General features: G+C 53.0%; 8 protein-coding genes across 8 annotated transcripts; 4 read left to right on the plus strand and 4 right to left on the minus strand.

Annotated features, from left to right (window-relative positions):
* Positions 1-68: 68 nt before the first annotated feature.
* On the minus strand, positions 69-2,514 carry CC1G_15774 (hypothetical protein; the record flags this gene model as incomplete). Its single annotated transcript, XM_002910008.1, has 2 exons — positions 69-2,313; positions 2,486-2,514. 2 exons carry the CDS (start codon positions 2,512-2,514, stop codon positions 69-71), a joined length of 2,274 nt encoding a protein of 757 aa, XP_002910054.1.
* Positions 2,515-5,899: 3,385 nt separating this feature from the next.
* On the plus strand, positions 5,900-6,585 carry CC1G_12242 (hypothetical protein; the record flags this gene model as incomplete). Its single annotated transcript, XM_001838141.1, has 4 exons — positions 5,900-5,905; positions 5,968-6,140; positions 6,201-6,474; positions 6,535-6,585. The coding sequence occupies 4 exons, from the start codon at positions 5,900-5,902 to the stop codon at positions 6,583-6,585; spliced, it is 504 nt and encodes a 167-aa protein (XP_001838193.1).
* Positions 6,586-6,887: 302 nt separating this feature from the next.
* On the plus strand, positions 6,888-8,096 carry CC1G_12243 (hypothetical protein). The gene is made up of 8 exons (XM_001838142.2): positions 6,888-6,958; positions 7,026-7,066; positions 7,138-7,183; positions 7,280-7,414; positions 7,486-7,607; positions 7,687-7,748; positions 7,797-7,842; positions 7,916-8,096. Exons 1-8 carry the CDS (start codon positions 6,912-6,914, stop codon positions 8,005-8,007), a joined length of 591 nt encoding a protein of 196 aa, XP_001838194.1. The 5' UTR covers positions 6,888-6,911; the 3' UTR covers positions 8,008-8,096.
* A 1,890-nt stretch (positions 8,097-9,986) lies between these two features.
* On the plus strand, positions 9,987-10,623 carry CC1G_12244 (hypothetical protein; the record flags this gene model as incomplete). The annotated part of the gene is made up of 3 exons (XM_001838143.1): positions 9,987-10,192; positions 10,255-10,525; positions 10,585-10,623. The coding sequence occupies 3 exons, from the start codon at positions 9,987-9,989 to the stop codon at positions 10,621-10,623; spliced, it is 516 nt and encodes a 171-aa protein (XP_001838195.1).
* Positions 10,624-10,875: 252 nt separating this feature from the next.
* CC1G_15775 (hypothetical protein) lies at positions 10,876-11,935 on the minus strand (the record flags this gene model as incomplete). Its single annotated transcript, XM_002910009.1, has 5 exons — positions 10,876-10,923; positions 11,107-11,139; positions 11,297-11,367; positions 11,615-11,699; positions 11,897-11,935. The coding sequence occupies 5 exons, from the start codon at positions 11,933-11,935 to the stop codon at positions 10,876-10,878; spliced, it is 276 nt and encodes a 91-aa protein (XP_002910055.1).
* Positions 11,936-12,713: 778 nt separating this feature from the next.
* On the minus strand, positions 12,714-13,969 carry CC1G_07937 (hypothetical protein; the record flags this gene model as incomplete). The annotated part of the gene is made up of 5 exons (XM_001838144.2): positions 12,714-12,742; positions 12,931-13,055; positions 13,251-13,414; positions 13,621-13,830; positions 13,901-13,969. 5 exons carry the CDS (start codon positions 13,967-13,969, stop codon positions 12,714-12,716), a joined length of 597 nt encoding a protein of 198 aa, XP_001838196.2.
* Positions 13,970-15,176: 1,207 nt separating this feature from the next.
* On the minus strand, positions 15,177-16,781 carry CC1G_07938 (hypothetical protein; the record flags this gene model as incomplete). The annotated part of the gene is made up of 2 exons (XM_001838145.1): positions 15,177-16,560; positions 16,636-16,781. 2 exons carry the CDS (start codon positions 16,779-16,781, stop codon positions 15,177-15,179), a joined length of 1,530 nt encoding a protein of 509 aa, XP_001838197.1.
* A 1,272-nt stretch (positions 16,782-18,053) lies between these two features.
* On the plus strand, positions 18,054-23,993 carry CC1G_07939 (hypothetical protein; the record flags this gene model as incomplete). Its single annotated transcript, XM_001838146.2, has 12 exons — positions 18,054-18,275; positions 18,329-18,682; positions 18,748-19,043; positions 19,095-19,385; positions 19,435-20,025; positions 20,050-22,172; positions 22,227-22,564; positions 22,628-22,848; positions 22,909-23,207; positions 23,348-23,471; positions 23,528-23,646; positions 23,704-23,993. 12 exons carry the CDS (start codon positions 18,054-18,056, stop codon positions 23,991-23,993), a joined length of 5,268 nt encoding a protein of 1,755 aa, XP_001838198.2.

The following is a 23,993-nucleotide window of genomic DNA, read 5'->3' on the forward strand; positions in this document are numbered from 1 at the left end:
ATCTTCATTCTCAACCTCTCTTGTCATCATCCTGACTGACACCCTCATCCTCATCCTCAGTCTCAGCCTCAGTGCTCATGAACCTTCTTGCTCGTCAAACCAGCTACACCATTCGCTCCAAGCAAATCGTCCAAAGTCCACACATCATGATCAGCATCGTCATCATCGTCGACTTCCTCTCCTTCAGCATCCTCCTCCGAGTCATGATCACTCTCATCCTCACAACCCTGAACCTGACTTACAACCCCATTCCCTGCGGGTGGGTCCACATACTCAAGCCAATCCTCCTGGTCCTCCTTATCCACTTCGACTCCATCGCGATCTCGTCTCACCTCTTCCTCCATAGACGCCGAATCCAGAGTCGTCACGGAGGTATCACGCGAGATAGAGCTTCTTTCCACACCAGCACTCTCATCTGCACCCGAGCTCGAGCTCAAAGCCTCAGCCGTCGAAAACCTGGCATTCGCATTCCCATTCGTACGACCCACACTCGCACTCGCGCTCGCGCTCAGGCTCGCTTCCTCGCCCTGATTCCGATCCGATGCTCCCAACTCTTCATCTCCTGGATCATCAAACGCCGGAAACGCACCCTGCACCAAGGCCCAAAGCGACCCAAGATCTTCCGTCCCAAACGAGCTCAACCCGCCCGCCTGCATGGCCTCGATGAAAGGCAGAGGGACCGTCGATGCTGAAGCGGTCTGCTCTGCGGTAGCACCAGTCACCGTCGTCGTCGTCGTCGTCGTCGTTGCCGTCGTCGCTGTGGCTGTTTCGTCAATCTGCCTCGAGAATACAGCGGTCGAACTGTCGATTTGCTCGGATGGGGTGTGCGTATCGTCGCTATGATCGAGGGTGGGCATCTCGTCGAATCGAGCAACTAGTAGAGTGGGTGCGTCATCGGCGTTTCGAGTACTGAAGGTATGATTGTGGCTGCCAGTCGGAGCGCGGATGGTGGGAGGAACATCACTTAGAGCTGAAGCGTGTAACCCAGGAGTCATCTCGCCCCATCGCCGTTTTCCAAGTCGAACAGCATCAGAAGACCCTTGCATCGCATTTGAAGCAGCAGAAACCGGAGGAGGATTCAGATACGTCTCGTCCTGGAACTGCGGATGAGGTGTATGTAGATAGTACCCCATCCCCTGCGGGGCCAGACCATGATTCGAAAGACATGCATTTTCCAAAGGAACATCGTTCCCGAGATGAGCGTAGCTGAGAGCTTGAGGAGGGAGTGGAGCGGATGGGAGCGACCGAGTGTCCAACGCGAGGAGTGGGCGAGAATGGACAGAAGAACTGTGATTCGCGCTGTGATAATCCGCCAGTGATGAACCGTACGGCACGAGGTTGACGGCTGACTGCACAGACCGTGGAGGCAGAAGCGGAGGAGCGGGCTGGGAATGACCATGATACGGCACAGGAGGAGGACCATATAGCGTTGGCTGGCTAGGATTCCGATGACCAAATGGACGAGGAGCCGTACCCCGAGACTCGAGCCTCCCAGTGCTAGGACCAACCTGTAGGTCATCCGGACAGAGAACAGGAGTCGGCGCAAGAGATGGCGGAGGCGGTGTCGCGAATGAGGGCGTCGAACATGTACTCGACGCTGAAGACCGTACCATCGACTGACTCCTCATCCACGGAGGAATCCCGCTTAGAACTATGGGGTCAGGTGCGGCAATCGAGCCCGGATCCAGAGTACCGGAATGAGGGGTGGAGGAGCGTGACTGGGTCGACTGGGTCCTCACCCGGGAGGGCCGAGTGTTGGGCCCGTGGTAGAACGAGAACCCCTTCATAGTCGGAGTTGAGCGCCTAGAGTCGCCAGCGCCAGAGCTAGAGCCAGATACAGATCCAGATACAGATCCAGCAGTCAAAGTTGATTTAGAGCCAGAAGCAGAGGGATGGCGAGGACAGTTGGCATCGTCCTGCGCATGCAGCGACAGATGCCTCATCAAGCTCCCAATTTTGATCCGTTTTCCACAGGAGCGAATTGTAACATTACCGGACGCGTTAGGACCGTCCTGGACCAGCCAAAGACAGTTGATATCGACGCTCCGGTCCCCCCTGACCCCATGGATTTCCTTGACATGGGTGTAGATCGAGCCAGGTCCCACCTCTGAGTGGTTGCAAATTTCACCACTCGCCCTGTTCCATCTGCACTGGTACCTGGTTAGTTGTTCTGTCGTTGTTGCAGAAGAGGAGACTGTGGCATCTCCTCCCGTTGTCGTCGTCGTTGTCGTGCTCGACTCGGAGATCTCAACGCGCTGCCTTTTTGTGGGCCTTTCAAGCCTTTCACCGTCCATGGTAGTCACGTCTGAGTCACTGCTAGCAAGTTAGCTACACCGCATAGGGCAGGACAAGTTGAGAAATAGACGTGCCCTTCAGAGTTCGAATGCGACGCGTTGTAAGCAACTTGAAGCGATCCAAAGACTTGTTGGCGGCTGTTCTCCAGTTAGTCAATGAACATAACAAAATGTTGCGAAACGAGACTTACGTGTTAGCAGCAGTGTTGTTGGCGGACATTTTGGCAGAAGTAGTTGAAGTTCAAGCAAGGAACAAAATTGTTTAATTGCGAGCAAGTAGGAGTAGGAAGACAAGCAGTGGAAAAGACCCGACCAACTCCCAACCTGGACTTTAAATCCCCCTCCAAAACACGCGCACCATTGACCGAGAAATGACAAACCATCCCGTAGAATTTAATTTACGGGCGACTTGGAAACGGAGGACTCTGTGACAAAGGGAGAGAAGCACCAAGTGTCAAAGGGAGGAGACGGGACTTGCCGCGCGTCTGGTGCGTAAAAATGGTAAAGAATCAACGTGATCGCGATTCGCTCCCATTGTCCACTGTCCGTCGCGTCTCTGTGGGTGCTCACCTCGAAACTGGGGGTCCGATTATCAAATCTGTGGCATCCCGCTATCTCGGAAGACCCATTGTCTGTCGTCGATAATATCGGGATGGCCTTTTCATTTCTTCAATTTCGATTTTTCATAGTGCCCATTTCTGGACAGGTAGAAAATGGGGCGGGTCTCCACGGTATCTGGGATGGCTGTGAATGGAGAATGGTTTCGTGATAGTCAAAGGGGCTTCTCACCTAGATGGAGGGCTTGGCCCGTATTCAGTTGCCGGCCGAGAAGGAACAGAGCATCAGGCTGGATATAGTAGGCGCCCACAGTCAGTAAAGATGTTCGCCGCTGAGGCACTGAAAAACTAGACACCGTCGCAGCAGGAGCCTCATATACCATAGAGCGTTCAAATGAGTGCATCTTTAAACCTCAAGCCTGAGCGTTGTGCTCGAGCTATGTCGAGTGGCATGTCCTGTAATCCCCATGGTGTCAGATCATCGAGTTTCGAAATTAGTGAGGACGTTTACGCTCACCTCCCGGGAACAGGTCGTCCAAGTCCTAGTAGCAGTCCAATAGAGCGGCAAAGTAGCTCTAAGACACTAGGCTGGGATTCAGGTTTTGGTATCGACAGTGCTGGCGGCTTGACGCGCAGCCTGAACAGGTGCCGGAGGTAGATCATACCACCGACGGTCATGACTGGGAACAGGCCCAGATACCGCGCTGATGTAGTGTCACAGTTGTTGACCTAATACCCGAGTTTTGGGGAGAATACAGAGCAGACAGACGGGCAGTCCAAGTCGAACTCAACCCTCAGATGGTCAAATTCGATGTTCATCAGTCCGTGGAGAGATCGTGGGTGATTGTGCAAATCGTGCAATGTATCGCCTCAAGTCCAACCTACTGTCGAATCGAAAGACGGCGAGGGCTAGAAGTGCCCGTTTCACGTCTGTCCATGGCCTCTGCTCTGGTACGACCACAGATTGAACCTCCGTGCAGGCTAGCCGCGCTAAGCATGGAGTTTCATTGGGATTTTCTATACCTCTTGGGCATTTAAGGCTCATGATCAAATCATTCAACTTAGAGACGTACCTGTTCAACGCTCAGAGTCCGCAAAAGCTCCAAAGATTGTTGAGGGAATTTTTTCATATAGCAGAGCCATGACGAGACCTTTGTTTGGCTTTGCTTGATTTCAAAGGCTTTGGCGGCGACAAGCCCCCACCCGGCGGTCGGTCCTCGCCAAAGTCGTTAGATAATCCCTGTCTGCCGGTCAGCGGAGCAAACAAATACAGTACTAACTGCCATTGGGAAGGGTAACATTTCGTTTCTGGGTCTCTGAGTCTACGTGATAATACGGCGCTCAGTACGCTATGCATTCACCTCAACTTTCAAGTTTTGGCCACACATAGCTGTCTGCGAGGCACCTTAAGGTTGGTCGAGAGTCCGTTTCGAAAACAAAGGACGATGCGATGGTCTGGTCCCTCTTCCCAGAAGCTATGAATACCGACTCACGCATTGGTTGTTTCAAATTCTCTGGCCAGTCTTGTACTATCTACTGCCAACGACATATCTCTATCATCTTTCGGATTAGGCATTCCGAAGCTATACATACTCCTAGGCCCAGAAGTGCCCATGGAAAGATTTTAGCAGCCAAGGGTCCATCTTTCTGGGATAAACTACCTCGGGTCGCCGTATGGAGGAGACGGAGAACGTTCGACGCGTTTCATGCTCACCTCGTATGTGCTCAGCCGATAAAATACACACATGTATTGCGGGAGTGCTCTAAACGCAGAGCCTCTTCGAGAACTTCGAGACATTGGGGCGACCTTTCTCAAGCGGAACAATCATGGAATATTACGACCTTTTGTAGCCTGTAAATCTTCATCAAATGTTTCGACTGTCTTCTTTTAGATAGCCTCAGTCTTAGACTCATAAGGCGCTTCTTAATTTATTGGCTCCCCAAATGTCTGCGTCATGTTGAACGTTCATATACATCCGAGAATACATCGACTCTACACTGTCCGCGTTATCATGCTTCTGGCTCAAAGCTCGCAATGGTCTTCCAACTTGCCAGTTGCCATGAGCACTGGTGGAATGACGCCTTGACCATCGTCTTACCATTCAATATCTTGTGCCCTGGGTTTTGGTTGGGACGATAGTACTTAACACCCAGATGCACATCGTTGCCACACCGGTTCGAAAGCGATGGAATGGAACTCGGCGGACTCAGCCTGTAGCACACCAGCTCCCTTCTAATTTCCAGGAAACTGGGGCAAGGTTATCCTTCGTCCCTGTGGCTAAGCTGCTTTCATTGCCGAATCCACGCGGTATCGCTTCCGCTACAGTCAACCCTCCCTCGAGGAACACATTGGACATCAGAATTCTGCTTCCTGGGATTCCCTCCCACGAAAGGAACAACTTCCAGAAGAAATACGTTTCACATTAACCCTGCAGGCATGGTGTGGCGGCGTATGTGAATCAGGCCACCGCACTAGAGCCAGTGTAGGCCTTCCTGAATCCCTTCGAACGAAGCGCAACTGAGGGTCCTTTGTCGTTTACGCATGGATCATCATCCCATGGAGCTATGACAGATACCTCAAGTAATAGATGAAACGCGAGATAAGGCGTCGATTATGGGCACCATCATCACTCTTGGGAATTACACCTGGCCCGTGTGCGATAGTGCAGGAATCGAAAGACAGGAGATAATTCCCGTGGGTCGGCAACATGATGTTCCACATGATCGCTGAACCGACGCGGGTTGCGATAGCCGCATTCACCCATGCTCGAAAACAAAAGAGGACAATGAATGCCCGTTTTGGGATGGGGATGATCCCTTCAAGTTCTTGGATGTGGAGAATACTTACCCGGGTTCCAGCCTAAGCCAAAGTTCCGCGTGTAGGTCAGTGGGATGAAACATATTCTTCCAACATGTATACGTACAGTGGACTCGTATGCAGTCTGCACTATCGGAGTGCCTAACAGGTATAAAAGGTGGTCATGAATCGATGTTGGAACTTCAGAGCCCGCTCGTGTTCTATTCTCCACTCTTCTCCACTAGTAAAAGATGAAGGTATTCAAACCTTCGCTCCACTTAACCGTGACTCCTCCAGACACTTACCCTTCCCCTTACAGTACCTCGCTGCTGTTGCCACCGTCTTTGCCTTCCTCGGCGTCATTGCGGCCAACCCCGCCGATCTCCAGGCCAGGCAGCGCGACACCTGCACCAAAATGACCCAACGCGACGCCGCCAGGAAACTGGTCGCCAACGGCGTCTACGCCTCCTCCACCGGGAACTGCACCACCAAGTACAGTCCCTCCCACCCCTTCACATTCCCATACTGAGCCTCACACCCCTGCTCCTTTAGGTCGATCTCAACCTGCACGTCCTACGACGGCATCTGCGAGCACACCGTCGACGGAGTGATCGCGTTCAAGAACAGTGTCGGTCGTGATTTGGTTATCACCGGTGCCACTGAGACCGGCCACTCCCCCAATGGCGTGTACAACCACGGAAACGGCTACAAGGTTGACCTCCGTCCCATCCCCGAGATTGAGGCCTACGTCAAGAAGTGGTTCACCGCGGGAGCGGACCGTGGCACTGATAAGCGCTGGTACTCGCCTAGTGGCAACGAGTTTGTCGTACGTCCTTTACGTTGTGGTTCGTTGTTGTGAATGAAGCTGACTGGATCGTTTGATTAGTATGAGAAACGCGACCGCGGTGCCCACTGGGATATCACCTTCTTCCCTTGATTTTGCAGCGTCGTGACCTCAGGTCTGACTTATTAGGTACAGACGTATCAAAGCCCTAGCTAAGAAGTCATCATCGTGTACTCCTTTTCTGGTTAAATAAATAAATACCTTCTCAATGAAGAAGATTGCGCGTACCTTGAAGTTGTAATGTCAAACTCCAACCAAGTGCATCCACATGCACGACGCATCTTAGTACGCAGGCGCAGAGAAAGGCGACAGCTTCCAATCCTAACACCGTCAAACACGCCGCTCAACCCCGAAGCGCCCGCACACACGTTCCTTCCTTTCCTTCACTCGTCCATCTTCCTCCTCACAACCATATACCTATGACCAATACCACTCGTTTCCCTAAGCTTATTGCTTTCGATCTAGAGTGAGTCGAAATGTACCCATACTCGAGAAGGGACGACAAGATGCTAATCAGCGCTCGAGTCATTTAGCTATACTCTGTGGGATTTGTGGATCGATACCCACGTCGATGGTACTTGTTCTTTGAGTTATACAAGTATGAATGGATGGAAATTGACATGGACCTATTTGGTCTGTAATAAGGCCCTTTGAAGAGGAACAAGAACACGATCAACCAAGTGCTAGATCGGTGTGTGCCCATTCGATGTTCATCCAGGCGTTCTTACTGACACGATCACCCCACCCATGCCACATTTCATACGACGACACAACTCCAAACCTACAGCTACAACCAACCAATCTCCTTCTACCGCCACGTCGCCGACATCTTCCATAGAATACGCGCAACGCGGTTAGACCCTTCGGATCCCAACGAGAAAGTCGTCACCGCGGCTTGTTCGCGGACGCATGCTCCTGACTTGTAAGTGTCCCTTGTTTCCCACCATTGAAGAAGAAAATAATTGAATGAACTTTGGGTTGCGTGGTGGACAGAGCGAATCAGGCCCTCAGACTGCTCCTCGTCCCACCACCCGCCAATCCCGACGAATACCCTGGCGCATTCACGGAACCTACACCTGCCATCCAATTTTTCGATGAACTGGAGATATACCCTGGTACCTATTCATACTTCTCGTCCTCTTCAGAGGTCCAATCGTTAGCAAATTCGCGCTGACCGGTCGACGCTGCGCACAGGCTCGAAACTGACGCACTTTAGAAAGATCCACGAGAGGACGGGGATCGATTATTCTGAGATGGTACGCATCTCCCTCCATGGGGAGGATAGCGATCTGACCATTCTACAGCTATTCTTTGACGATGAATGGAGGAATAAGGAAGTCGAGCAACTCGGTGCGCGTTGCCCTCACTCTCCTTCCTCTACCTTCCCTTGTCTTCCTTCAGAAACGCTGATCCCGATTGATAGGCGTTGTTTTCTGCCACGTACCTGCAGGCCTCAATACCGCAAAATTCGAAGAGGGGCTGACGGAGTGGAGAAAGCGGACGAGCTCCTCCTAACCACCACGGCATACACACTATCTACACGGAAATGCAGAGAACTATTGATGTCACATCGCGCAGGTTTCTGAATTCACCCTAAGTACATTCACTCCCCGACTTCGGTCGCATCTCGTTCTAGATATCAGGTTTGTCTCACTCAAACAATGGTACGAGCCCATGAACCCACCTACCTACCCATGATGACGGTGTCTGTGGTCATCGTAATCCCATCCTGGCAGAGGGCGACCAATACCAATGCTACGAATAGGTCATGAGTCCTAACACGCGGAAATGCAGAGAGCCTGCCACTCGCCATACTCCGAGATATTGTTGTGGGCTGGATGAGCATCCCGGAGTGACTTCGGGATAAGTGAGGTGACAGTGACTACTGCTTTCCAATCACAAAGGATATCATGACCTGCCTGTTTGTTCCCAACGTAACGACAGAGTACCAATGGTGGTTCTCCACTTCTGAGGAGACTTGAATGTAGATTTACGCCGCCACATATGAGCTGCACCGAGGTCTGAGGTACTTGCCCAACGGACGAAAACGACAACCTGGATGATCTTTGGAGGGTTTCTACTCTTCAAGTTGCTCTCAGTCGCTGATGATCCAGCCCGACTCGGAACCCTGGCGTTCCACTGGCATGTTTTTGAACCACCTAGACGGCCTGCGAAGACCTAGAGAGGTCTGTACAGTCCGACTCCATATGGTGCGATGGATTCGGAAAATGGATTCCGAGAAGTCTTGCCTTTTGTCACTGAAAGACTGAAGTATCACAGTAGACTTCCCAATCTTCGAAGGATAAAATACCTGGGGTCGCCTCGTGCAGTGAATCGACCAAAAATCCCGAATTTGTTTCAGGTTCACCACAAGGTGGAAGCAAAAGAATTCGTCCTTATGTCCACACTCGCAAATAGACAACGAAGCACCACTCTGAGATGAAGATACTGGGAAGTTAAGGTCATTGTTGGAGAGTGCTGCAGTCAGTCGGTGGACCCAACAGACGTAGGCAATCTCGGGTACGAAACGTCTCTTCCGATAGACGAGAGACTGCAGTATATGATGACACCATTTCGTACTGGTTTCAAATCTGCTCGCACGGCGAGGCCGCGTGGAACGGATATCAAGGTCGCCTCTCATATCTCCTCCCCTCAATTATCCTCATAATCCACCGTTAATATTCAAGACATGCGATACTATGCCTTTCATCACGGACAGACTCCCATTAGCTCCCATCTGACCAAACATGAAACGCGAAAGGCGAAAGACAGCGAAGATCCTGATGATTATCAGGGGCGGGGATAACGAGGTACTTTGTTCTTGAGGGGATCATTCCGCTTTGACTTCGGGACCGCTCCCGCCGACCGTATTAGATGGAGGATGTCACCGGAGACATTGGAAGAGATACGTCAAAAATCTGAATTTCTGCGTATATGAGGTTATCATTCAAACGCATTTCACAAACCACAAACCGCGGCCTCATATTCGATGATGCTGTCTCGAACTACCGGTCTTGATCCCACGGAAACGGAACCACATGAGTGCCAGATACAACTATACCGAAAATTCATGCGAGACGAGGGAGCTGAAACACAAAACGCAAAGAGAACGACCAGAGCCTCCTGAGATCGCTATCACTTTTGATGGCTTGTGACGATCATCATCCAGGCCCGTCGTCCCTGCGCAGACCTTCTCAGCATCCTCGCATCTTCGATCAGTCGAGATAACGAAAGAGGACACTCAGGTACCACAAAAGGAAAGCGACGATCGGCAGTCTTCGTCAAGTCGAGCTGAAGCCCTTCGCACGCAAGGGCAACAAGGGGTTCGAGTAGAGGGAGGGCCAAGGGGTCTCGAACGTGGCTTTTACGACCGCAGGTGCTAAGACTGGTGTCGAAAAACGTATAAATAGGGACCTGAACTCGCTCTAACTTCCTCAGTTCCCCAACTACTCTCAATCCACAGTCAACATGAAGGCGAGTCGTGTCTCTTGCCGATGCTCTCGACACGTTCACTGACGATCTTCTTCGCCTTTCTACAGATCTCCACCATCGTCGCTGTTGCCCTCGCTGCCGTCGCTGCCGCCTCCCCTGCCCTCGAGACCAGGCAGACCAAGTGCGTCAAGATTACTCAGGCCCAGGCCGAGGCTAGGTTGAAGGAGAACGACATCACCTGGTCATCCTCTGGCAACTGCAAGGACAAGTAAGCCACCCAACCTCTCCTTTCTCCAAGCAAGGCGATTCATCGCTCACACTCAACTCTAGGACCAAGTCCAACTGCACCTCACTCCAGGACATCTGCAATCACACCATCAGCGGTGTCATCGCCTTGAAGAAGAGCGTCGGCAGGTCCTTGACTATCACCGGTGGTACCGAGACCGGCCACGCCAGCGGCACCTACTCGCATGGTGCTGGATACAAGGTCGACCTCCGAAAGTTCAAGGAACTCGATAACTACATCATGAACAACTTCAAGGAGATTTCGAAGCGCGGCTCGTACCGCCGATGGGAGTCCCCCAGCGGAAACGAGTTCGTCGTACGTATTCTCTTTTGGTTTGCCTGCCTACAGCATTCCCTGACGTTCCTGTGTTTTAGGATGAGAGCAGCCACTGGGACATCACCTTCTTCTACTAAGCTGTCGACTTTAACTACCGGTTCAATCGTTAACCCCAATGTGTTGAATATGATCTATTTATACAAGACTACTTTGACTCATCAAATGAAAGCGGTGGAATGGGACGTGGTCGACTCATCCTGTAATGCACCACCTTAGTTCGAATTTCCAAGAATATTTGATTCTGGCCTCATGGTACAGTACGCCGAAGCGCCTGCACACATCTCTCTTCCTTTCTTTCACTCACCATGTAATTCCATGTTTCGATATCCTCATTGACCAACACCACACGCCTTCTTAAGCCCATTGTTTTCGACGATCTATAGTGAGTAGGATACACCTCACATTCGACGTTCAGAACCAACGACAGGATGCTTATGGAATGAGCCCTTAAGCCGTTTAGAGCAGGCCTCAACAACGCCAAGTTCGAGGAGGGGCTGACGGAGTGGAGTTTCCATGTAAGGGATAATATGAGCCTCGAACGTCTTATCCCCAGTTCACACCCATTCTAAGCACAACCAAGGTAGATATTGGAGCTGCATGTGTACGAGTATGGACGTTAGGGATGGTATAGGCAAGGCCAAAAGTGCGAAGAGGGACCGAGGGTTGACCGAGGGCGATAATGGGCCCTCAGGACCCCCTGATGCTAACATAGGCAAACAAGGAGAATAGGGGCCTTACACAGTAACTTACACTCCAGTTCAGTTCAGGCTCCTGACCACCACCGCCACCACTACCACCGCCACCACTACCACCGCACAATACTACATAGTATCTATCGATATCATCGTACAAGACTTCTCTCGGGGGATCCAACCCAACTGCATTCCCTGCACCCCGCTGCTGTGTTCGATTTTGGTTCTAGATTCGAGATTTGTCTCACTCCAAAGTCCAAAGTTGATTGTGGATGACTGGGAGCTCCATGACGGCTGTCTGTGGCCCCATCGTAGTCTTGTGGCCTGAGGTAAAACACCACGTCGACTCCGTCTAGGATTCTCTGCTGGGTCTCACCTCTGGTGTCCTTCTTTTCTCTCCTGCCGCTCGCTTTCGCCCTTCCCATCCGCACCTCTCGACCTCTCCGCCGACAAGCTTGCTTCTGCCACATATCTTTAGAAGGCGACGATACGTCATCGAGACTTCGACTCGAATTTCGATATCTCTGGGCCTTTATATCTGATACACATCACGGCAATGACGCCCAAAGCACCGCCAACTGCACACCAGAAGGAAAGGCGACCGTCGCAATACTACACCCTGTCGTCCCTTCTGTCACGTCTCCTCATTTCCACTGACTGTCCTCTCGTTTCCCATCCTCTCGCTTCCCACCCCCATTTCCCACCCTCGCATTTCTCATTCCCTCTCAATATCCCCCTCCCCTCATTCACGATGCCCCACCCCATCCATCTTATAATTAGCAGCCGACAACCAATACCAATACTACCAATCCCAGCCTACCGGCAGTGCCCAACCTCAACCGACGTACCAGATGCAACCCCACCCACCACCACAGCCGTTCCAGCCTCCACGCCAGCCGTCCGTGGTGTACGTCCAGCAACCTGCCCCTCCGCCCGCGAAGGATGAAGCGTGTTGTTTACCTTGTGCTTGGTGAGTCTTCCGTTAATCGTCGTTGTATCGTCCCGCGATGTTGGTCGAGGGTTTTCTTCATCCCAGGGTTTTCTTTTTGCATCCTGGGGTAGATTGAAAGTGGATAGAATAGGTGCTGATATACCTTTTTTGTATAGTTTGACAGGATGTTGTATTGGGCTTTTCTGTTGGCCTTGGGCTATATGCCTCTAAGCGGGGAGAGTTGAAGAATCTGTTCCTAATCTGACGGGTACCGCTCAAATCTATCTGTTTCTCGCCCAGTTCTCCCGTATTTGATGATTTCCGGTGCACGGTTTCAGTTTAGTTTCGACTCTCAAATTTCAAATCTCGGTAGGAAGCTTGGAAGGAACGAGATCGAAGATATCATATAGCAACCACACTGGCGACGAGCTGGTATCAAACGAATCTAACGGAAAGTAATAACGACTCCCAACAGCTATCCTGTCCATCATGACCAATCTACCTAGCACGGCACCAGGCTGGACTACGAGAGACAGACGTCCATCTAACGACCCTTGGAGACAACCCATTGAACTAAGCGAGAACTAAACAAAGAAAAAAGAAATCAGCGTCAGTCAGCCATCCATTATTCTATCCGGCCATCCGGAAAGCCTCCCAACGCCCGGGTGCTTCCAAACCCCACCGGTACGTCCAGCCCCCACGGGCACTCGGAACCACCAGGTATAATCGATTAATGATTCAGATTAATGACTACTACTCACCTGGATCGAAATCCCACAACTGGTGCGCCCCCTCCCACCTATTCCAGAGCGTGACAGGCGTGCCGGGTGCAAAGTCTCCATAGTTGTACAGGTCGAGGTTTTGGGTTGTGTAGGGTACGAAGATCCTGTCGTGTTGTCGTGGAGTCAGTATGTCGTAACCCGCGGAAGACTCGGGAGGGACAGAAGGACTCGTCGGGAGGAAAGGACATGGAGACTCGAGAGGGAGGGACACAAGGAAACTCGGGAAGGAGGGACACGAAGAGACTCGGGAAGAACACAAGGACACAAGCAAAAATTCAGCACTCAGAAAAACCACATACCGATAAACCCCAGGGTACACCTCATCATGCCAGATATGCCACTCGAACGCGGCGGCGGAGAGGACGAGCTTTGTGCCGTTGGCGGGTGGGCCTGCGATGCTTAGGTACTGGCCTGACGCGACTGAGCGGAGTGTCCAGCCTTTGCCTGTCCAGTTGGTCGTCCACTGTTGTGTATTTGTGTTGCGTTGCGGCAAGTTTGGGTTGCAGCCGTGGGGTGGCGTGTAGTAGGATGATAATGAGGTGCCATGGTGGGTTGTGTTGGGTGGAACGGTGGGGATGTTCGGTGGCAGTGGATGGGTTTGGGGTGGAAGGGGCGTGGATTAGCGCTCGCTCTCACAGACGACAGAAGGAAAGAGGGATGGGGACGTACCTTCTGGTTCGGCGCACTATTGAGCACGTTCCCGACGACTATGATAACGAACATGGTAAGTTCTACATGTCTGTGCTGGACGACCTCGCCCAGTCGGTTTGAAACAAGGAAAGACGCACTGGACTTGTTATCCTTCGCGACCTCGACGACAGTGCCGGATTTGATGTTCCTAATCGCGTAGGTGCGGCCGTCTTGGATTTTCTCCACCGTCTAGATTCGGAATCTAGGTATCTTCAAGTTCTTGCGAAGGGATGGTGGAGGGTAGAGGGATAGCAGTGACGAAGGCGTAGAGGGCGAGGGCGAGGGCAAATTCGTGGGGGACGTGCAACGACCGTTTATGCTTCCTCATCCTATATCCCCCTACCTTTTAAATACCCCCTCGCCACCCCAAGCCTAGTCTAGCCACCGGTCGACGTCTCGACGTCTCGATGTCCATCCGTCCACCTAACCAACGATCAACAATCAACAGTCTATTTAGAACGCTGAGAAGGTCCAGGAGGAACCTTACAGAAGACTCGCGACGCCCAAGAGGAACTTGAGAAGACTCGGAACGACCCAAGAGGAAAATGAGAAGATGAAGGACTCGTGGGGAGAAGCCAATGCTTGATTTTAAGCTTTAGGTGGGGCTAGGCGTTTACTATATAGAACCAGAGCCAAGCGTTGGGTCCTCGGGGTAGTTCAGGCCTTCGAAGTTCGAATTCGTCAGGGTAGTTCAATTCTGCGTGAGAGTGACCCACTCAACCACGTATGAACATCGTTAGATGTCGATAGCATTGGTGCGTCCTGATCTTCGCGAGCATGGAGCCCTCAGCTGATCATCGTACCCAGGTCGTATGAGTATAAGTAGCACCCCGACATCCACCATCTTTTCAGGGGGTCTCGGACCTCGACGTGGACCGGTGGATCTATGTACGGGTGGAGGATGATTCGACCTCTCCTTCGGAGTTGGCAAGCAAGGCGTCTTCATCGTAGGACGTAATATCCAGCAGGAATGATTAATGTACTTAGTCAACTTTAATTTCCGTCCTTTCTTGACGCTGTCCGTACGTAGTGCTCCGTCCGGTACGTAGACAGGATGTAGGGCACCCGCTTGGCGATGCGAATCCTTTGCGGAAGATGCTCTGAACCGACGGGATTGTTGGCGTACGCCGCAGTCGCTGAATGGACGACACGGGCTCGGAAGAGTAATTCCTGGTGAGTACTGAAGACAGCCCAAGTTATGATTCCACATATGCTCGTGTGTTGTTGTGTTCGAGAAATCGAAGGAAATACAGACAGCGACCAAGCATCGGGATCGGGAATCGGTCGGGAATTGTTTATTGTTAGAATTCGAGTTTTACAGACGAGAGACGAAAGACCCCAGTCGTGATTTGCCATCTGGCGTAACTAGTAGAAGTAGGCACGGATGTAGTGGATTCGGTTTTGTTGTGAGAGGAATCGCGGGTGGGGTGCTCGGCGCTACTCCAGAGTCTGGACCAGAGAACGTAGACCACACGAGAGGACCAGTGCTAGAATTGGACCAGGAGCCTAGATAGGATTAGATAGACCACATCACATCATTGGTTATATAGACGAGGGAGGACAATCCCAGAAGAGCACTTGACGACCTCATCCGCTCGTGCCTCTGCGACCGTCTGCACTGCCAGTACCCGCCCCGCGGCTGTTGGCGGACGCATAGTTCCTGTGCTCGCGGGCCCGGGTCCTCCGCCGGGGATAGCGACTGTGAGTGCGGGGGGTCGGGGTTGGAGAGTGGGTGGTTGGAGTGTTCCTGTTCCTGGTTGAAGAGTGGGTGGTTGGAGTGTTCCTGGTTGAAGTGTCGCGGGTCGACGCGTTCCACCTCTTCTTCCACCTCTGACAGCTGTACCCCTTCCTCTCCCTGCCCTCGCGCTCGCCGCACCAGCACCAGCACCAGCACCCCCGCGCGCTCCCCCTCCGCTCCCTCCAACCAACCTCCTCCTCATCTCCCTCCCAACTTCCAAAAACCCCTCTCCAACTCTATTCTCCCTCGACGGACGTACAGACTCAGGCCACGGTTCAAAGCACGAATCAAATTCCGTATAATCCACTTGGGCGCCGGATTGCCGCCATTCGGCTGAGGGGTCGTACATCAGGCAGGTGGCGAGGAAGTGGTCGAGTTGGGCTTGTTGTTGCAATTGGTGGGCTTGTTGTTGTTGTGGGTGGGAGGAGGAGGAGGTGCTGGGATTGGTATTGGGCATGTTGGTATTGGTACTGGGCATATGCTCCTTGAGAGTGGTGTGTATGTATTGTGATAGTTCTTCGTTGGTTATTTCTGAGGGGTCGACGTTGAGGAGTTGGGAAGTGGAGGGACCTGCCGTGTTGGTCCTTCCAATATTACCGGTATTGGCTGGTGCGACCCTGCGTCCGGCGGGTAAAGGCCTTACAACCCTCGGCCGAGGCGTCGAGCTCGAGCTCAAGGGCAAAGTGGGAATAGGCTCCGATTGAGGTGTCGGAGGGAAGATATCCCTGTGAGACCGCGGGAGGACAGGCGAGGGCTCGTGCGGGGGAGGTGGGCTTCGCAAGGCGGGCTGGACACTCGCGGATCGCTTGAGTCGCTTGGTTCGGCATCGGGGTGTTGCGGGGACTGGTGGGAGGTTCACGAGGTGGAGGTCGGCCGGGGAGAATTGCGCGGATGCGGGTGTGCTACTTCGAGATTGGATTGGAGACGGGTTCGCTAGCACTGCTTGCCGTTGGCGTTTGGTTTTAGTGGATGAGGAAGGGTGTTGAGAGGTGGGTAGTCTTTTTAGAGGGTTGTGTGGGGAGATAGGCTCGAGGGAGGGGTAGCACTGGAGTTGGAGCGCATTGCGTGGGTGGACTTGGTTAGAGTTTGAGTGTGAACTTGTGTCTCGTCGGTGGGTGCCGGGGACAGGACCGGAGAGGGGCTGGTATGGGGTGATATACTGTTGGCCGGAGGCTCCGTGCCTATAACGCAGCGCAACAGAAATTAGTACATCAGTTCCTGTAATTAGGTTCGAGATGGTGGGCGGGCAGACGTACGTCAAGGAATCGTAGTTCCCGATCCATTCTGTGGTTCCTTCAATGCTGAGAGGCTTTGGTGCGGGGAGAGAGCTCGATGGCGGGGGAGTGAGGTATAGATAGCCGTCTGCGCCTAGCTGGAGAGCTTGATTCGTAGAAAGGTCCATGTTGATCTAGGGGTAGGCATCAGCATCGACCAGGCCCATCTAAGAAGAGATTCGTAACGTACTTTTTGTGTTTTGATTGCAAGTATGTCTATAGAATTCGAAGCAGGGGGAAAAAGTGGAAATGACGAACACCCTCCTCAAGCTACATCTCCATCTTTATACCCCCCACCAATCCCCGAGCCGCCACAGAGAGAGATCAAGAAAGGACATCCAAAGTCCATTGTTCTTTGCTCCAGGCTGACCTGCCCTCCAAGTGACGAAAAGGAGGCTAGAAAGGCTTTCTGGCCTCGTGTCACGTTTTGGATGTGTGGAATCGGACGGGATCATTGCCGCAGGGATTTACAAAGGGTTTCTTTGTCACAAAGGGGTTTTCTGGTTGAGGTCAGCCGCAGTGGTGGAGGTGTGCCGTGCGAGGTGGCGTTTGTTGGTGGTTGAGAGATTCGGTGGTTTCATGGTGTGTTGGGCGTGTTGGGTGGTGGTAGTTGAGGAACGAGTTGCACCTTGAGAAATTTGATGGCGCATCAGTGAGAGTTGGCGCTTCGGGAGTCGGTGGCCTTTCTACTGAGCCCAGCACATCAGGAGTACTTCTGAATGAGAGAGAGGCATACACGCACATACAGACCCTCTGTGACTCTGAGGAGCTCCGACTATCTTTTCTAGCCCAGTGGTGGCTGCGACTTTCGTCAGCCCTCGAAGCGCCCAAGGCCCCTATCAGAGCGCTCGGTGGCTGTGCTTAACAGGGGCTCGGCAATAGCCGACATCAGGCACCGTCATCGTCCAGTACGACCATCGAGGCTTGCAATCCAACCATAACCACGACCACACCGGCGACGACGACGACAACTACGCGCTAGGCACTCCAACGGCTATCAGGAAAACGACTAAGAAGAAGACTACCGCCGATGCCTTATTGCGACACTTGAACACAGCTATAATGAGTTCATTAGCATTCCTTGTTACAGAGCTTCAGGCAAGTTTAGATCTGACGGTATTGAAGTCTCTGGCTGATTTAAGTTGTCAAGTCTCTAGCAAGCGAGACGAGAAGGAAACACCCTGAAATCAGAGAGGCCAGTTTGTTCTCGACAATCTAGGGATGTAAACTGACAAGACTACAGGCAGCAGAGAAATCGCTAGCCATACTACGCGCTTCACCAGACCAAGCGACTGCAAGCCTCTCCGCAGGTATGCAAATACTTATCTCTATCTCTTCCTGAACTCGTCTGATATCCACCAGATGGCCCGCAATCTAGCGAACTCCTTCGACCGGTTTACATGGGCTGCGCAACCAAGAATGCCAAAGTCGTAGCTATTTCCCTAGGCTCCCTGCAGCGCCTCATAACCCTCAAAGCCGTCCCCCAATCCGCTGTCCCGCTCATCATCAACACCATGTCCGAAGCCATGTCCCAAGGCGTCGATATCCAACTGCGCATCCTCCAAACACTCGTCTCCCTCATCCCAAACTTTCCTAACATCCACGACGAACTCTTGGGAGATGTAAGTCTTTTCACCTGTCCCTGGTGGTGATATTTACCATTTGAAAATGAAAGGCTCTACTTCTATGCTTCAAACTCCAAGAATCTAGGATAGCAGTCGTATCGTCCACAGCCGCAGCAACGCTTCGCCAACTGCTCATGTTCGTGGTTGACAAGATGGTAAACGAAGACCGGATCCTCGAAACGGAGGAAACACCCCCCTTCCCACTATCCGAAATCAAACTGCCAAACGGCGACACCAAACTCCTCGGCCCGTCCTCCAAGGACGCTTATTCCGTCTTTGAAGACCTCTGCCTGCTCGCCAACTCGGAGAAACCCCGTTTCCTCAAGCTCGAGTCGCTGCACAAGACGTTTGCCCTCGAGTTGGTCGAGAGCGTGTTGACGAATTATCATGGTCTCTTCCGCAAGGTGCGCAGCTCCATCATTTGCATAACGATGCGGGCTGACGCATATCATGTTACTTTGTTGAGCAGCATGAAGAAATGATCCTTCTCCTCCGCCATCACCTCTGCCCTCTACTACTTAAGACCGTCTCGGAAAGACCGATATTCCCGCTCATTCTGCGATGTACGCGGGTGATTTTCCTGCTGCTCAAGCAGTTCTCGCACGAATTGGAGACGGAGGCTGAGGTGTTCTTGATGCTGCTCATCAAGATTATCACGGAGGATGGGAGTTCGGAATCGGGTATCAGTGAAGCTCACTTCCACCACCACGTCCAGGGACCTAAACCGACATGGATGCGGGTCATCTCGATGGAGATTATGCGAGGGTGAGTTGACCGTTTAGCGAAGAAATGCCCGACTCTCATTCCAGTTTTCAGTATTTGCAGCGACGCCGAACTCATGAGGACCATTTGGAGGAAATACGATGCGGCGGAGGGAGGATCCAAGGTTTTCACGAGCCTCTTGACCGCTTTGAAACGACTGCTCTCCGAGAAACCGAATTTGCTTGGTGTGAGCACGCATATGGGCGGTGTGGGCGTCAACCCCGAAGGTCATGGATTGGAAAGTGTAGCTGGCCGGGTGGCGAGTGCTACCGTTTCCGGAGTGGTTGGGATGATTAGCTCTAGCCACGGTCTGAGCGTCCAGGGCTCATCTATGAAAGTCCAATGGTGCGGTCGTCAATCGTTTGGACTATGTAAGACTCTGACCATCCTTCAGCATCGACCAACTGGACAAAGCCGACTCGCCACCGATCCCTGAATCCTACATCTACCTCCTCGCTGTGCAATGCATCGTCTCCCTCTGCGAAGGCCTCGCTTCCTATGCCGGGCCCATCTACACCACGCTCGTCATCCAACGCCCGCGCGCAGCAGGCGAAGCAGCCGTCCGCGCCCCGCCCGCACTCGACCTCTCCACCCTCCCCCCATCCGAACCACAAACCATCAACCTCCAAACCGTCTCAGACATCATAACCGCAGGCTGGCCCGCGCTCCTCGCCTCCCTCTCCCTGATCATCGCCACCAACCTCTCCGACGAACTCTTCGTGGACGTCCTCGCGAGCTACCAGTCTATCACGAACGTGTCTGGTATGCTCGGTTTGACAACTCCGAGGGACGCGTTCTTGGGTAGTTTGGCCAAGTTTGCGGTGCCGCCGAGGGTGGTGGCTGCTTTGGACGGGTATGCGGAGCCCCCGCCGACGCCGAGGTCGGCGACGAGCGCTGTTGCGGAGGGGTTGGGGTTGGGACCTGCCCCGCCGCAGCCGCCTGGGCTGTCGGATAAGAACATGGCCTGTCTCAAAGTCTTGGTCGGGTGCGCCTTGTTCCTTGCTGGCAGTTTGGGAGAGAGTTGGTACGGGGTGTTGGAGACGCTGCAGAATGCGGATTATGTGCTTACGTTCAAGGCTGGTGGGGGTGGGGCGGGTAAACGCGCGAGTATGGCCGGAGCGTCGGCTGGTGGTGGTGGGGGAGTCTTACCCCCCAGCCGGGCTATTTCCTTGTCGAATTCCCAGTCGGGTGGGCTGAGTTCGGGTGGTGGTGGTGGGCCTAGACATCCGCTCCTGACGGATTTGGACGTGGAGACGATGCTGATGGCTATCCAACGCCTCTTTGACTCGAGCAAGAACCTCGAGGACGGGGCGTTCAAGGCTTTCGTCGACGCGTTGTGTAAACTGAGCGCCGAGATGGTGGGGATGCAGGCGGAGGGGCCGCACCAGGGGATCGTCGCCGTTCCTTCCTCCGACAGCATCGCCGATGGTGCTACTCTCACCGTGAAATCCGACGCAAGCCAGAGGAGGCGGATGAGCGGTATGCACATCCCCAAAACGCAAGTCCAGCGCACGGGAGATTTTGGGATCTCAAAGTTGGGCGGTGTAGCGCTGACGAATATCCACCGGCTGATCTACCGCTCGCCTGATGTCGCGTGGACGACGATCACGACGCACCTGGTTCATGTTATCCGTTTGCCGCTTGCGCCGCAGGCGATTCGTGTGCAGGCTGCCCGTGTGTTGGACGAGATACTGCAAGTTGTACCGAGGAATATTTCGGCTAGGGATGGTGGTAGTGGTGGTGGCCAGTTGCAGAGTGAGGTGCAGAGGAGGGTGTTGGAGGTGTTGGCGCTGCAGGTTGTGCCTGATCCCGAGAACGGGTATTCGGGTGATACGACGACGAGTGTGGAGTTGAGGAGGATGGGGTTGGAGACGCTGCATGTTATTTTGCAGTCGTCGGGGCATACGTTGGTGGTTGGATGGGAGGTTATTTTTAGGATGTTGGAGAGTGTGTGTAGACCGCATCACCATCTACCCAGGAGTGGGTCGCTAGATTCGGTTTCGGTTTCGACCAAGGACAAGGGTGGGCAACACAAGGTGAAACCGTCGTTGGTTCTGGGATTAGGAAATCCGTCGTCCAAGAGTTATTCGGCCCTTGTGAAGATTGCGTTTCAGTCGCTGACTTTGGTGTGCGATTCGATTTCGCTTCTTTCGCCGGAGCATCTTCATCTCTTCATCGCCACCCTCGGACACTTTGGCCGCCAGTCGGATACGAATATTGCCCTGACTGCTACGACGAGTCTCCTTTGGAGTGTGTCTGATGCTATACAAGCCCGACGGAAAAATGTGGACGAGGAAAAAGAGTATAGCGAGTTGTGGTTGGTTTTGCTTGGTGAGGTGTTGGGGTTGTGTGGGGATGGAAGGGCGGAGGTGAGGGATGGGGCGATTCAGACGTTGGTTAGGGCTATGGGTCTGTATGGGGAGACGTTGGGTGGTGAGACGTGGGACCGGTGCGTGTGGGGTATCGTGTTCCCGCTTTTGGATGCCGTTACGGGGAGGATTCGGGAGCTCGGATCCGCAAAAGAAGTTGGTGATGGGGACGATGGAAGGAAAGAGGAGCCCAAACAAGAAGTTCCGGGTCCTGGAGAAGAAGAAGCAGACGAAGCCCACCGAAAATCCTGGGACGACTCCAAGATCCTCGCTCTCAACTCTATCGGGTCCATCTTCCACGACTTTTTGATCTCCAAAATCATGCTGCTCGACTCGTTTGGGGATGCGTGGGATGCGTTTGTGACGCGGATTGAGGATTCGGTGTTGTTGGATGATAGGTCGATTAGTGCGCCTGCGCTGAGGTGCTTGGAGAAGGCGGTGAAGGCTGCTGCGGGTGCCGAGGGCGTGTTGCGGCCAAGGGTGGGGGAGGTGTTGGAGAGGGTGTGGAAGGCGGTTGATGTCCTTGGGAGTGCGGTGGGCCATAGAGCAGCGAGCTCGCGTACCATTGGTGCCACGGGACAGGCTGCTGATGATTTGGAAGAGAAGCAGAGGGAGAAGAGGCTGCAGCCTGAGCAGCCGTTCACCCAGGAGAGCCTGATTGCGCTTGTGGATGTTATACAGAGTGCGAGGATGGTTAATGGGAAATTGACCGGTAAGGAGTGGGAGCTGGAGAAGCTTGTGAGGTTGATGGCTATTTTGAAGGGTACGTTGTTTTCGATTATGGAGGGTTGGTGTCGCTGATTTTGAGGTTTTGTAGGTGTGCTCACGTACCCTGATTCGAATGACTATCGGCCTGATATCGACGCTCTGCCGCCTCTCCAAGCCGTTGTCATTGAGACGATTCAGAGCATCGACTTGTCGGTCGCTGGATCTCCCTCCCTGGTCATGCGTGACCTCTCGGAATACGTCACCCTCGCCTTCCTGGCCGCGTTCGATGTCCAGCCGCAACCCAATAGCAAGTCAACAACGCCTCAGAAACGTGTTACCTACATCGCGCTTTCGAAGAAAGTGATGCCTATGCTCGTGGAGTTGTTCATGCGGTTCAAGTCTGCGCCTCAGGTTTATGCGGATGGGACTGTTGAAGCTGTGCTTTCGGTTAGTTGTCTTTTTTGAAATGCGGTTCTTAGCGCAATGCTGATTGATGTGTGGCACTTTTAGGCGTATTCGGTTCCTATCAAGCTGAAATATGACTGTCCGGCCCCTTCAAAGTTTGGAAAGGATCAACCGCTTTGGAAGATTGCTACGACTTGTTGTCTTCAGATTGTCAAGGAGTGCACGGGTAGCCTCAAGGGTTTGGACGGCGAACTCTCTGATGAACGCGTTGAGGGCATCTGGTGGCAGATATTGGATGTGTTCCGCGGTGCGATCTTGGCGGATTGGTGAGTCCTGCAGGTCTTATATTTGGCACAACGATTCTGAAAAAACTCTCTCTTTCCCAGTTCTGCTGCAGAATCGTTGTCCCTCGAAGCGCAAGAAGAGGAAGAGAATTTTGATCTGTCAGTGATCGCCTCACTCGAGATTGACGTTATCCCGCACCTTGGTGATCCCCGTGTCCCGGATGCGTTGGTTGCTCAACTGTCCAAGATCCTGAAGCAAGGAAGTCTGTTGTACGAGTCGGGCGAGCAAGCCAAGCGCCCGTCGACTGCGGATTCGGCTAGGACGCATTCGTCGGGCAAGACGGATGTTACGAAAGTCGACTCGATTGAGAACAAGTACATTGATGGGACGACGGATTTCGGTGCATTGGTTCCTCGGGAACGTTTCTCGTACTGGTGCTTTGATCTATTGTTTTTGATATGTTCCAACGTCACTCAAGGTTGGTCTCTTGCGGTATTCGTTTTCGGTTGAGTGATACTGATCAACGGTTGGGTTTTGTAGACCAGGAGGACTCGAGAAGGCGATTGGCGGCGCTGTCGCTGCCCTCTTTGCTTAACCGGTGTCGAACGACGCTTGTTAGCTACGTTGCAGATGAAAGTTTGCGGGGTTCCCTGCCTTTCCCGAGGTGAGTTGTTGTCTTCGTGTGTTGAAAGGGTACAGATCATTGACACGTTCCTTCAGAGCACGCGAAGAAGAGCTGTTGTATGTCCTGCGGAAGCTCCACTCATTACGGCTGTGGCCTGGTTCTCTCTGGGCGGCAGTCTCAGATGATCCGACCAAGTACTCATCATCGCAACCTAGTACGCTTCCTTCACACCGCGTTCCTTGCTTTCTATTATACTGATTCCTATCACCAGGTGCATCCGAACTAGAGCTCTCGGCGCCCAAAGATCTCATCGCTGACTCTGTGAAGCGCTCATCCGTCGCCCACCTCTTCCACTTTTATCCTGTGCTGTGCGAGATTGCATCAATACCTCGCCGATCGCCCACAGGATGGATATCGAAATCGGGCACGATGTTGTCGGCGGCCGAGAGGATTGGGGACCTGAAGCCGCCAGGGACGAGAGATGTGTATGAGGTGGATGCCAGGTCGCTTGCGCGGAATTGCTTGAAGGAGATTGGGAAGGAGATGGGTGTTGTTCAGTGA

This window comes from Coprinopsis cinerea, assembly GCF_000182895.1.
Source record: "Coprinopsis cinerea okayama7#130 chromosome 13 map unlocalized cont3.13, whole genome shotgun sequence".
In the NCBI taxonomy this organism is placed as follows: domain Eukaryota; kingdom Fungi; phylum Basidiomycota; class Agaricomycetes; order Agaricales; family Psathyrellaceae; genus Coprinopsis; species Coprinopsis cinerea.

What these genes read in the sequence shown, in the direction of transcription:
- CC1G_12243 (XM_001838142.2), top strand. Translation starts at nt 6,912, where the DNA reads ATGACCAATACCACTCGTTTCCCTAAGCTTATTGCTTTCGATCTAGA. An exon ending in TGAACTGGAGATATACCCTG is followed by an intron (nt 7,608 to 7,686) that starts GTACCTATTCAT and finishes CGCTGCGCACAG; the next exon opens with GCTCGAAACTGACGCACTTT. An exon ending in TAAGGAAGTCGAGCAACTCG is followed by an intron (nt 7,843 to 7,915) that starts GTGCGCGTTGCC and finishes CCCGATTGATAG; the next exon opens with GCGTTGTTTTCTGCCACGTA.